Source organism: Perna viridis, chromosome 15 (genome assembly GCF_037379345.1).
Source record: "Perna viridis isolate PV_CMFRI_1.1 ecotype Kerala chromosome 15, ASM3737934v1, whole genome shotgun sequence".
Lineage (NCBI taxonomy): Eukaryota > Metazoa > Mollusca > Bivalvia > Mytilida > Mytilidae > Perna > Perna viridis.
Genome location: NC_142459.1, coordinates 18,972,681 through 18,985,041, shown reverse-complemented (window position 1 = coordinate 18,985,041; position 12,361 = coordinate 18,972,681). Strand labels below are relative to the sequence as shown.

General features: G+C 36.9%; 1 protein-coding gene and 1 pseudogene across 1 annotated transcript; both read left to right on the top strand.

Annotated features, from left to right (window-relative positions):
- The first annotated feature begins 279 nt into the window (after positions 1 to 279).
- On the top strand, positions 280 to 3,770 carry LOC148597333 (uncharacterized; annotated as a pseudogene).
- Positions 3,771 to 3,866: 96 nt separating this feature from the next.
- On the top strand, positions 3,867 to 6,687 carry LOC148597332 (uncharacterized). Its single transcript, XM_088564058.1, has 2 exons — positions 3,867 to 4,107; positions 5,724 to 6,687. Exons 1-2 carry the CDS (start codon positions 4,079 to 4,081, stop codon positions 6,286 to 6,288), a joined length of 594 nt encoding a protein of 197 aa, XP_088420184.1. The 5' UTR covers positions 3,867 to 4,078; the 3' UTR covers positions 6,289 to 6,687.
- The last annotated feature ends 5,674 nt before the right edge of the window (positions 6,688 to 12,361 follow it).

Below are 12,361 nucleotides of genomic sequence, written 5' to 3'. Positions count from 1 at the left end.
AAGCTTGAGAGACTTTGGTGAAATTGAATATAATACAAACATATCACTGATTTCATGAGTTAAGTCCCTTACCCTAGGTCTACCTCCTTAATCGGGTTTATCTAAGTAAAAGATAAACCAATTTAATACAAGAGAAATTAATCTGTTCTTTCACAACGTTAAACCGGAATCCGTTCCGGATGTATCCCGATTTTATATTTACGTCTAACGCTGCCATATTTTTTGAAACACCACATCAAAACCGATAATCAATCCAAGCCATCCTCCTTAAAACGCAGCATGAAACCTGCCAAAAGAAAACGAGCAGCCCCTAGAAGGAATCAACAAGACGGAGATGCTACAAAAAACCAGAAAAAGAAGAAGACTTTGCAGACTGCTCAGACGTCATCGTCGCCACGCCAATCCAGAAAAATACCCTCGACAGCTTCCACGTCGTCCAGCGAAATTGATGCCACTGATGCCCCTACTCAAGGTCCCTCGACCAGAAAGTCAACTTTATCTGTGAGCCATGGTCCGGTCGTCAATATCATAGCCGATGAAGCATTGCCTCCCATTCCTGATGAGTCTCGTATGCCTGTTCCTGTTACCGCACAAGAGGTCCCACCCCAGCAAAGCTCGAGTGGAATTGGTAGGTTTATCAATACTTCACAAACCTTAGCACGTCCATTTTACTCTGGGTCTCCTGTTCCCCCCCTTTTCGATCCTGATACACAAAGGTGTGGCGATATGTCGTACATCAATCAATCGCCCGATTCTGTGTCTAGTGTCTTTACTCCTATATCATCTCACGTCCCAAGTAAAATAAAAGAGAAAGTATGGGCAGATGAATTTGTAGATCTAAACTTGCTTCTCAAATCAGCTCGAGATTTAGCAGATAACTGTGAGTTAGATGGAGAGCTCACTATAAAAGGGGGTACCCTTGCCGTTGTAAAACAACAAAAAACACAGTTTAAAAACATTGAAACTTGGACTAATGCATTCATGATATATGCAAGCATTATTTTAGAGAAATGGCCCCAAAAAGGGTTAGAACTTTTCAAATATATGCAAACAATTCGACTTGCAGCCTCCAGGGGCTATTTTCGAGGTTGGGTTCACTATGATGAACAATACAGGTTGCGTAAAGCGGCGTCCCCAACTTCTTCTTGGGGAATAGTTGATATGAAACTTTGGATGATGTGTGTTTCAACCCCTTATACACCCCCTTAGTCAGTAGGTCATGGGTCGCTTCAAGACCCTTCAAATCATAGACCTGGACATTCCTCACCAACTTCGTCTGTTTCTGTGGTCAGTTGGGGGCAAAACAAGACTAGCGCTGGTCAAACAACAGGCCCATGTAGAATGTTTAATAAGGGTTATTGCAAGTTCGGGTCAAAATGTATTTTTACCCATCAATGTAAAAAATGTAGAAAATATCACCCAATAACAAAATGTCCACAGAATCAATAAATCGATTTGATTTCAAGTCTGACATTAATGACAATGTCATATTATGTAATATTGTAAATACGTTGTGATTACAAATTTATAAATCGAACTTTTTCATTTCAGGATTGACCCGTTTATATACACTAGGTAATTCTCCTATCAGAGTGAGCGAAGTTAAAAAAGCTCTGAAAAAGTATAAAAGCATATGCTTTAGTTAATGGATTACAATATGGCTTTGATATGAAATACTCAGGTCCCCGGAGACCCTTTGAAGCTAATGGCAAAGAAATTTTTGGCGAACTAATAGAACTCAGTAAACGATTTTATTGAGAGAGAATTCTGTTCCGTATCCTACTCTTCGGTCGACGATGCGGTGGACATGATTCAGAAGCTTGGCCCAAATTCCTTTCTTGCCAAATGTGATATAAAATCGGCTTTCCGACTGCTCAGAATTTCGCCAAAGGATTTTGATTTGTTTGGTTTTAAGTTCGAAAATTTGTATTACTTTGATAAGTGTTTACCTATGGGGGCCTCTTATAAGTTGTGCCCTATTCGAATCTTTCTCCACTGCCCTTCATTAGTATGTAAAAAAAGAATCAAACTCTGAGAATATTCTTCACTATTTAGATGATTTTCTATTTGGGGGAGTGTCAGTTCCAGAATGTAAAGAGGTTTTAATTTGCTTCCAGGACTGCTGTAAGTTGTGGGGCGTTCCTTTAGCGGATGAAAAGACAGTTGAACCTACAGAAATATTAATTTTCTTAGGAGTAGAGTTTGACACTATCAATATGATTATGAGACTCCCTTTGGAGAAAATAACTGAACTTCGGGAAAAAATTCTGTACTGTCTTGGTTGTTCAAAAATTACGTTAAAAGAATTACAATCCTTATTAGGGTCCCTAAACTTCGCTTGCCAAGTTGTGGTTCCTGGTAGAGCATTTTGTCGTAGGCTCATTGATGCAACTTGTAACGTACAAAAAAGTTACTATAGAATAAGAGTCACCAAGGCTATGAAAGACGATTTAGAGGTTTGGTTACAATTCTTGTCGGAATACAATGGGACTACAGTAATTCTAGATAAATTTTGGTCTTCCAATTCTGATTTGAATCTTTTTTCGGACAGTGCAGGAGGTAAAGAAAAGGGATTTGGTATTTTCTTTGATAACAGATGGGCTCAGGCCTGTTGGCATAGTTCTTGGGTTAACTCTGACATTTTAACCGACATTACCTTTCTGGAATTATTCCCTGTTGTAGTAGCTCTGAACATCTGGGGAGAATTGTTAAGGAATAAACGAATTTTATTTCACGTCGACAATCAAGCAGTTGTTGCAATTGTCAACAAAAAATCATCCCGTTCTCCACGAGTTATGTCATTAGTCAGGAAACTTGTTTTGGACTGTTTAAAATATAACATACTAATAAAATGTGAACACATCCCCGGAGTTATGAATAAAGTATGTGATGCTCTTTCTCGTTGTGATTTTCAGAAGTTCCAGACTCTTTGTCCGACTGCCGAACCACGTCCATGCGCCATTCCATCCCATCTTTGGAAAATTTAAAAGTCGAAACAAATTCTTTATTCGATAGTTCCATGGCTTCGAGTTCCTGGAAGACTTATAGAACAGCAGTCGCTTCTTTTCAAAATTTCTGCTCGCTTTATAATTTTGATGTTATTTGGCCAATCCCCGTAGAGTTATTGTCCCATTACATTGCATTTCTTTCTTGTGAGGGTTAATCTTTTTCAACTGTCTCTACTTACCTTTCAGCTCTGAGTTACGCTCACAAATTAAATAATGTTATTGACAACCCTAAATCTTTTCTCGTTACAAAGTTGTTACAAGGTTTTCGCAGGAAAAATCCAACAAAACCCGACATAAGAATTCCGATTACTTTTGATCTACTAAAAAAGCTTATTTCCTCGTTACAATGGATCTGTCACTCCGATTACGAATCATACATGTTTGCCTCCACCTTTTCTCTAGCCTACTTTGCCTTATTAAGGGTAGGAGAATTTGCCGTAACAACAACTGACAATGAAAGTGGACACGCTCTCGATCTTCGAGATATCTCTTTTTTAGATAAAAATACAGTTTTGCATGTCAATATTCGCATTTCTAAAACAGATCAAAAGCGATCCTCAATTAAGCTTATATTAACAAAGCAGGAAAATGTATCAGTTCGTCCAATTTTTCTGTTACATCGTTATTTGTCTATCCGTTTCTCGGGTCAAAATGGTTCTGAAAAACTTTTTGTTCATTTTAACGGCAAGCCTTTGACAAAATATCAGTTTTGTGCTATGCTGGAGAAATCTCTAAAGTTTTGCGAGATACCATTACACATTCGCTCACATTCTTTCAGAATAGACCGTGCGTCCGATCTAGCTAAAGAGGGCATAGACGACGAGGCAATTAAAAAATTGGGTCGCTGGAAATCTAGTTGTTTTGAGAGATATATTCGTCTTTAAATTCGATCTGTTTTGCGAGTTTACATGTACTTCTGACTGATTCATTTTTATTACAATTTCCTAATTTTTAGGTTCAAAATCTGTTTGGATTTTTGGCTCATCGATTGTTTATTGGGCCCGTAGACGAGCTGACTCTCGCACTGGGGGGATCCACCTTGGACTGCAAAGGCTAGGATATGTTGTTAGATGGTTCGGGGAAAGAGGAATGAAATGGAGTGAGTTGTCGGCCACAGTCTCGTGTGCTAGAGAGAAATATCCACTTCCCGCTATGATCGTAATACACCTTGGGTCTAATGATATTGGTTTACGGCCTTGTTCTGATATAATAGATGATATCAAAACAGACACCCTTAGATTTAAATTATTATTTCCTAATACCAGAGTCATTTGGAGTGAACTTCTGATGAGACGGTACTGGCATAGCGCAACAAAAAGTGGCACTCGCTTAGAGAAGGCCCGAAAACGCATAAACACTGCAATAAAAAATTTCTATTTAACTGAGGGCCTTGCCGAGATAAGACACCCGAATATTAGAGCATCTGAGATCGACCTCTACCGGTTTGATGAGGTTCACTTGACCGATCTCGGAAATGACGTACTTCTAAACAACTTTGAGGGTGCTTTGGCAACCTTTTTATCCTCACCCGATGTTCGTTCATTCCCTTAGGATCGTCACATTCGTTAATATATGTTATCAAATGTTGAAAGGAATATAAATGATTTATTATTTGAAGCGGTAGGGCCGCGGGGGGGGGGGGGGGTAGATATTTGAACGTGTATAGACACGCCCATTTGGCGGAATCTGGCAAGATAAGGGGACACTATCCTTTCCTTAATTGTACGTCGGGTCATATCAATAAAACTTTCCTACGCTTTACCGTTGGAAGTTGGTCTAGACCATCTCATGCCTCCATGAGTGGTCGGTTCTTTTCTGATCACCAGATTGAATTTGGCCAGGGTATTCTAAATACAAATAAATAATCAAAATAAATAATAAACTCACTCCCATGTTTTTATAAATATTAAATGAAAAAAGTGGTTGCTACCATGGGGTGACAAATGGTATGGGCTGGCGTACTGGAAAATCGTGTCCCTCGTTCTCTCAAGGTACCTTGAGGAATGTGAGCATCCATTGTTTACCAATGGTGCACAGAGTTGTCCGTATACCCCTGCGTTTGGCATTCTCTTTCCCTATCTTGTCAATTCCTCTCTTGCAGTGAGCTGTGGCCGTTATTAGCCATTTATATTGTTTCTTGAATTTTTATAAGCCAAACAATTGATTCTTTGATTAATCAAGTAAAACAGGAGTATGGTTATGAAAAAGCCGACTCTCAGTATCGTAGAACATTTCATTAAATGTATTGGAAATGATTTTTCATATGAAGTCTTCGAACTTTTCATATTGTTGGCTATTTTATGTTATAGCCTCTTATTTAGTGGATTGTGTTATCTCCTTTTAGGCGAAAAATGAAACTACAATCCACTGAAACCCCATTCCTAACGTAAAAAAAAGAAGAACATTCAAGCCTTATAAGAATTACAATACTCTGAAGAATTTTAACATGACATCTGTAAAAAAATGTAATCTTTCTGCCTTTTATATCGCCCCTGCATGATGCCTGGGTGGACGGCTTCCTATGTTTGGAATTTATGTATATTATTTTGAAAAGTTCGCGGCACAAACTTGTGAAAAAGACGGAATTTGTAAGAGAAAGAAGTCACTGTTTATAAGGATAGATATGCACGTGAAAAAAAATGCACAAGTTTGTAAAGTGAGGAAATTAATGTAAACAGATATGCTTGCTTTTTAAATTGAACTCGTGTTTTACAGGCGAATTCCAGGAAAGAGTAAACTTGTTACAAATGGCTTTGCTGCTGGGGAAGCGGATAAACCGTTACCTAAGCATGTTCAGAAGAATCCTAAAGACGGAATGCAAGATGAAATGAGGTCCTTGCGTTCAAATAAGGGAGAAAAGTCGGACAAAACTGAAATAGACTTGAAGAAAACCGGAGAAATCCGCCATGGTGAAGGACGTTCATTTAGAAGGAGTCTGATGTTTCGCTTGCATTCTAAATCTCCTGTCGTAAAAGAAGAAGCACTCAGCCAATTGCGTGCTATGAGGTCAAAGAGACGATTGATCTCAAACAAGAACCACTCTTACAAGCAACGAAATGGAAGAATGTTTCCAGTAAAGAAATTGAATAACAAACCACTCATAACTAAAGGAAACACGGAGAAAATGCAAATGGCGTCACAAATGGATGCAACAAAGAAAAAACAAGTTGGTCATAACCAAAAAGAAGCCAGAAACAAGAAAACTGAATCAACAAAAGAGAGATTAATTGAGGTACTAAAGGAAATAAAAGATAGACGAAAAACTGAAAAAGCGGAGTAGATCTTAGAATATTAAACACTGACCATTTTATTAGGGAGTGGGACTGGGGTTGTTTTTTTCTTAAAAACAAATAATTCATTCCAAATTTTAGCTACTTCTTACCGCCCTGCCACAAAATTACACAGCAATGACGAAAGAACTATTATTCAATAGTTCACCCTTAAACAAGAACTGTAGTCTCTCCAATTAAAAAATAGCACCGGCTGCTCTGAAAAAAACCTCTAACCTAAAATACCAGCCCCCTTTCGAAGATAAAATGGTCTGTGCATCAGAACATGACTGATATGTTTACGACGATGATCCAATGACTGTTTTTGCTATATGTTTCTTGCTAATTAAGTACTTGCATTGTTATAAAATTTTATTTTTTCTATATCAATATAAATTACTGCAGTTAAATCATTATATTCTTTTGTCTCCCCAGTATTGTTTGCCTAGTCCGTCTGTCTATCAGTCACACTTGTGTAGTTGCAACTCAAAATGCGCACCAAATTGCATATACTTTGTAGGTATTTAGGACATGATATGTAGTTCGGCATATTAACAGGAATTTATGATACAGTGAATTTCTCGTGTAAGTTATTCTCCTTTTAACTTTTGGACGGGGGGGGGGGGGGGTCATACTTTTTGTAGGCATAAACAAAATTTAATATTTTTTAGTTATTCCTCTTCCAATTGATCCTTTCTCGATGTCTACATGTATCACTTATTAATTGACTTCCGGGGTTACATCCATAGGAAGGACAACGGGGGAAAAGTGTTAAACCTTCATGTGGTCGAGATTTTTTTAAAATATCATTTGAATATGCCTACAGATGGACACGGAGTGTGTTGTTGATCGTTAACTAAGTAAAATAATAGTATGCAACAACCAAATGTAAATATTTATGTTTGTTCATAGGCGGAACAATGTATAGGTGAATATACTTTCTGCTTGTTTTAAGATTTTCAAGATCTTTATTTTGTATGTTCATCCGCCTTAAAATGATATTTGTGCTGTATTTGGCAAACTGTTATTGGTTCAGAAGCTTTTTTCACATTTTTGTTTGCTGGGCAAAAAAGAAAAACTAAAAACAAAAAAACAAAAAAAAAAACAAACAAACAAACAAACAAAACAAAACAAAACAAAAACAAACAAAAAAAACCAACCAACCAACCAAACAAACAAACAAACAAAACAAGACAAAACAAAACAAAACGAAAACAAAAATAGTTGGATTTTTCGGGTTCGCTCCGGTCAAGTAATATACATGACTGTCATACAATGTAAATGTTTTACAATCCCTGTCAAATATAATTTAGCTATCAAATTAATTATGATGACATATAGTAATGCCAGAAACAGAACTATAGAGATCAATATCTAGTGGTAGATTAAAGGGGTTGCGAGGATAGTACATTTTTGTATCCCCCTGTTGTCGGCAAATATGTTGGACAATTAAAGTATGCGAACAAGTAGTATATATATTCTGGACACCCCTCCCCCGGGGGAGGGGTGGGGGCTACTCCCTACATAATTCATGATATGAGTGTATAGAAATTTAGGGTATGTTTTTACAGCCTTAGTGATGTAGGACAGGGTTGTAAATCAATAATATGTATCTAACAGGGTTTTAAATAAATAATCTGTGTCTAACAGTGATATACATCAATAATCTGTATTTGACAGTGTTATACATCAATAATCTGTATTTGACAGTGTTATAAATCAATAATCTGTATCTAACAGGGTTATACATCAATATTCTGCAGGCGGGTGGCTGAGGCCAAATTGAAGTGTAGGCAAAATTACGTCAGGGGGTCTGGGGAAGCCCTGGTAGGGGGTCCAGGGGGGCTAAGCCCCCCCACCCCCAAGCTCGTCGGAGATAGCGTTTAAGAGCATCATTTATGCCTCTCCTGGATGTATTTTATCTCAAAAAAACAAAAAAACAAAAAAAAATTAAAAAAAAACAGCTACGCGCCTGTTCTGTATATAACAGGATTATACATCAACAATCTGTATCTGACAGGGTTATACATCAATGATCTGTATCTGAAAGAGTAATCAAGGTTATAGCGGTAATCAAAAGAATGTAATCCAGGAACAAAGACCAGACATGGATAACTGACATACACAACAAAGAACATAAAGTAACTAAATTCCTACATACAAAGTAACAAAAGCAAATGAGCAACTCGGACTCCATTAAAAACTGGGAGCATGGACCAGGTGCACCTGTAGGGTAAGCGTCCTCTGCTTTTCTAGAAACACCGCAGAGTTGCTCATATAAAGTCAAGTCCGGGGTAGACAAACGAGGAAAGGAAAACCATGGCCCGTTGAATAAATCAGTTTTATGGTGCAGATGGATACACCATAACGATCCACACGAGTTCATGATGACGACCATAAAACTTCTGTAGTGATGAGTTCAACCTTGTAGCAACATAACCCTGTTCCAGAAGCCTATTTGTTTGAGTTCTAGCGCGATACAAAAAGTCTGCGTAGTTTCGGCAAGCTCTGGCATAACGTATGAGTTGTGATATGAACACTCCATACGCAGGTGCCGAAGTGATGTTGCCACAAATGAAAGAAAATTTGACAATTCTGAATGAAAAGTCATCACGTTTGTCGTAAAGTTTGGTCAATAGTTTTCCTTTACCATCGATTTATAAGTGTAGGTCAAGATATGAGGCTGATTCACAGTGTCTGTAGTATCCTTTATCTGAAGTTCTTTTGGGTAGATCCGATGTATCAAATCCCCGAAATTAGGATTGTTTAAAGATAATACATCATGACAGTGTCATACATCAATAATCTGTGTTTAGCAGGGTTATACATCAATACTCTGTATCTAACAGGGTTATACATCAATAATCTGTATCTGACAGTGTTATACATCAATACTCTGTATCTGACAGTGTTATACACCAATACTCTGTATCTGACAGTGTTATACATCAATACTCTGTATCTAACAAGGTTATACACCAATAGTCTGTATCTAACAGAGTTATACAACAATACTCTGTATCTGACAGTGTTATACACCAATACTCTGTATCTGACAGTGTTATACACCAATACTCTGTGTCTTACAGGTTTTATATAGATTCTCCTTCAGTCTCAAGTGGATTACAGGATTTCTCCAGCCGAGAGAGTTAAATTTTAGCTTTGGCGAGTGGGTAAAAATATAGAATTTAACTATCGAGAGTGGAGAAACCCTTTAGTCCCCGAGAGAAATGAGGAAAAATCTGCTTCTCCCATGAATAAAACCATAAGAAATAAATTAAACAACACCCTAAATTCTCCTAAAATCAACTACGTCATCAAGAACCTCCCCTCCAGTCATCAAATCATTGCGTCATCGATATGATTAGTTGATACACTACCAACTAATCTTTTAAAATATAAATAATATTTGTAAATCAACAAGAATTGAATTTAATTGATCAACAATATGAATAGCAACTGTAAACATGGTAAACATGGTAAGCGTGGTAAGCGTGGGAGTCTTCACGCGACATTTTAATTTCCCGGCACGTGGCGGGAAATTACAAATTTTTAATCACTCGCTCGAGCGATGTGAATGAAGCCTATGATTGATATAACAGGGTTATAAATCAATATTCTGTATCTCACATGGTCATATATAAATATATTAAATAAATAATGCGGGACCCAAAAGTTCTGTTGGGACATCCCTACTAATAAAACATTTCTGGATCCGCCTCGGATATAATTCACTTCTATGGTACTTAAGTACACGATTGCTCGAAATATAGGAAGATATCATTTAATTAAAGAGTCAAATTGTATGGAACACGATAAGAGAACATATAGTATCAATATATATGCCTGTATCTCTGTAGTTTTATCATTAAGAATACTACTTAATCATTATTCCTTATTGTGGTTGACATACGACCAGAGACAAACCGGATGTAATGAAGCGTATTTGTAATGGGATACTCAGAGATTGTCAGGATACCACAAACACGCAAACATATTTTTTTCTTGTACGTCAGTGACCTTGACATTGTCTATCGAGATTCTGTGTTTGACCATTACTCTCTAGCTTTAAGTCTGTTGATTTCACGGAACGATTAGACTTGTCAGGTGTGACAATTGCACGGAATGATTTTCTTTTTTCGGTAAATTGAATCCGATTGATGTTTGACTGCAGCAAAGTCTAGACCTTGCTTTCTGTTCGTCTTATTATATATTTAGTTGAATGCACCATATTACGGAGGGCAATCAGGCTCAAACATCTATTAATTTGCTAGTGCAATGTGTCCTGTTTGATCATCAAGTTTCTATGAACATTATTTGAACAAAAACCTTTATAAGTATGTCATTCGTGACAAATATCATTACTCAGAAACAATTTATACGCCATTATAACTCATATAGTAAATTTCATAATTTTCTCAGTGCGCATGTTATGTTCTTCTATATCGCTGAATCAACGTTTCATTTGAATAGATTGAATGTTTAATTGTGATACCAAAAATTAATTACCACATTAGTCTATCACCTTCATCGTAACCCTTTTGAAAATATATACTATTCAGTAAATGTGGGAAAATATAAAACTGCCAAAAACACTCCATGAAATACAGGAGGAAGTTATATATGATTTTTCTTGTTATAGACGACTTTCACACCCGCCATTTACGACGAATCTGTTGGAAGTTGAAGGCTGCAAAAACAGTAATTGTAACGTGGAAATATGCCATCTGAAATGCTTCTATTATATATGTTTGACTTAAAATTCTCTGTAGAGTAATCGAATAAAGTTTCTGTTCCATTGGCTACCATTTCCTTACATGTACGCCAATTGGAACTTTTCAGCCTTTCTAGTTACACAAAATAAAAACCTCGGAGGCACTAGGCGAAATAATCAGTCCGGAATTTATCCGAACCGATTCTAAAATTATTGTTTTACTAGTTGAAATTTTTACTATTACTTTTTTTCCTGGCTCTTCGCTTCGCGCTAAAATTCTCGACAGAGTTATTGTTCTTTATTTCTAGTGATATCTATCAAATTTGTTCTAGCGCCATCTGGTGGATAGAACTACTTTGAGTCGAGTAGACTACTATTCCGGCAAATTTTATAAGAATTCTCCTTTCTGCATCCAAGATTATTGTAGGTGTAGCGAAATTGGAAGAATAGTTCCGATTGACATGTACGCTTGTTCTGCGGACCCATGTTGACCTTGATATAATTGAAGAACTTTTCCGGGACAGAAGTGAATGGGAAAGTCGTTCATGCGTTCTTTCTGAAAAAAATGTTTGCTTATACTAATGTTCCATGAATGTTTTTTTTTCACCAAGTCACATGGAACGGTAAATTGTGTTCGGCCGCTAAGTTCGATCATTTCTTCACATAACTAACCATTCGAAATTCTAAATCATGCAATTTGTCGATATGAACAAAGAGAGACTCGTATGTAGATCTGGTGTTCCAAACGTTTTTATGATAAAGTGATTTCACGACCCACGCGATTATTGGCATAAACAAAGAATGGCTGGCAATAAATGACAAATAATTGATAAATTCAATTACGGAAGTTTTTTTTCGGGGCAAATACTTGAAACCGGGAGATCGATGCCTCTTCTTTTTTGCGGGTCAAAAGGTTCATGTACAAATACGGGGACTCGCGCAAAAAAACGGGAGGGTTAACACCTATGCCATGCAGCATTTTTTTTTTGGATGAATGGTTGTTTAATTTTGTGGATGTAAGCACGAAACTTAAACGCGTTTACGCCAAAACATGCATAGTTGCATAAATTGTTGACAAATACTCTTTTTAATTTTGTGGAATGCAATGCTAAATACAAAGTCTTGCATCAAAGTTATGTAATTACTGGAAACGGCGTAAGTAAAAATGAACATTGTCAAGTGCATGTGTAACCTGACACGCTTTATCAACAAAATTTACAAATACGAACATGTTTATTGTGAACTGATAGAATTATCTGGATTCCATTAGGATCATGGAATAAACAAGGTATTTCAAACAATATAAATACGCCATAAAAACAAATGATGAATGATTCACAGGCTTCTATCTCTGGAAAGTACAAGATTTC